We start from the raw sequence: 1,487 nt of genomic DNA, 5'->3' as shown, positions 1-1,487 counted from the left end.
TCTCCCTCTCTGCAGGGAAACCCTTCCTCTGGCTGCAAATGGAGTGAAGAAGAATTCCTGCACAGAGAGAAGGGCAAAGGAAGAGAGGACGGAGCCCTTGACACATGCCAGGCACTTTTCATCCTCAACAGGATGTATTTTCCCCATTTTGCACATAAAGTAACTGAGGCACAGGAATGTTGAAGAACTTGCTTAGAATGAAACAGCCGGTAAATGGGATTAAAGAGAAGTGACACCTGTGTGATGAGAAGCTGAGAAGAAAGGGAAGCGGGAGTAGATTTACCTGCAGCCACAGAGACGTTCAAAGACTCAAGTCCAGCAGGCAGCTGGCGCCCAGGCAGGATGGTGAGGAGAAGCTGGCAGGAGGCCTGCACTTCCTGGGACAGACCAGAGCCCTCGTTTCCTGCAGGGTATGGGCAGAGGGTTAGGATGCCCCAGCCAGACACACCCACATGCTCAGGGAACATCCATCTGCACACAGAAAAGCAGGGTTATCTACCTACCTAGCACAAGGATAGTAGGCCGGTCCCAGCAGAAATCCAAGCAACTAGTGATAGGGACCTTGGAGTACTGAGAGACCTCAGGCCTTGGGCAGCCCACTGTGCCAGCCACGAGCCAGCCCTGCTGGGCTTTGGCCTGAAAAGAGGAAATCATGTTCAAGCTCATCAAATCCTCAGCAGAGTTCTGGCCAAAGTGGAGCCTCACCCATGTATTAATCCACTCCCCCATTCAGTCAGTTTAGTCAATAGTCACTGAACACCCAGAATGGGCTGGGCTCTGTTCCAGGCACTGGGGACACGGTGGGTGAACAAAGCAAAAGAGACCAAAATGCCAGTCTTACAGAAGAGTGGGTACAGAAAGGCTCAATGAGGTGACAATTCAGTGCAGCCCTGTAGGAGATGAGGGAGCACTATGCAGACATCTGGGAGAAGACTATTCTGAGTGGAGAAATTAGCAAGCCCAAAGGCCCAAAGGCCTCTGCTTAGCCGACATGTCTGAGGAACAGTGAGCTAACCAGGGGGGAGGGAGTTATCAAGGAGACAGGAAAGGTAACAATGGCCCCATAAGGTAGGGCCGAATACGTACATAGGTAGCCATGAGATAGGGCTACTAGGAGGCTTTCAGAGACAAAGAAGGCTTTGAAAGGTTCTGAGTAGAGAATTAACATGGACTGAATTCAATAGAATCATTCAGCATGCTCTGAGGAGGGCTCAGAGCTAATAGCAGAAGTAAGGAGACCAGGTAGGTTTCTGCAATAATACAGTCAAGAGACGATGGTGAGTTGGATCAGAGTGGTAGCAGTGGAGATAGTTGAGAATATGGAAATAACTTCAATCAAGGCTGATGCCAACATTTTTGGTTTCAACAAACAAAGGGATAGACTTGCCATCAGTTGAGCTGGGTAAGCCTCCAGAAGAAAGAGGTGTGTAGTTCTGGAAATGTTAACTTTGGGGTTTCTCTGGGGTTTTTTTTGAGACAGAGTCTTA

General features: G+C 49.3%; 1 protein-coding gene across 1 annotated transcript in view; it reads right to left on the bottom strand.

Annotated features, from left to right (window-relative positions):
- Positions 1-1,487, bottom strand: part of MRM1 (mitochondrial rRNA methyltransferase 1) — a 21,586-nt gene that overhangs the window by 15,734 nt on the left and 4,365 nt on the right. Inside the window, exons 3-4 of the mRNA XM_023516603.1 lie at positions 504-636; positions 284-403 (exon numbers count right to left, since the gene is read on the bottom strand). Of these exons, the coding sequence (XP_023372371.1) occupies positions 284-403; positions 504-636 (253 nt within the window). The remainder of the gene's footprint in view (positions 1-283; positions 404-503; positions 637-1,487) is intronic.

Source organism: Otolemur garnettii, unplaced genomic scaffold, assembly GCF_000181295.1.
Source record: "Otolemur garnettii isolate 467f Iridium unplaced genomic scaffold, OtoGar3 scaffold00094, whole genome shotgun sequence".
NCBI lineage: Eukaryota > Metazoa > Chordata > Mammalia > Primates > Galagidae > Otolemur > Otolemur garnettii.
This window is presented reverse-complemented; position numbering and strand designations above follow the sequence as displayed.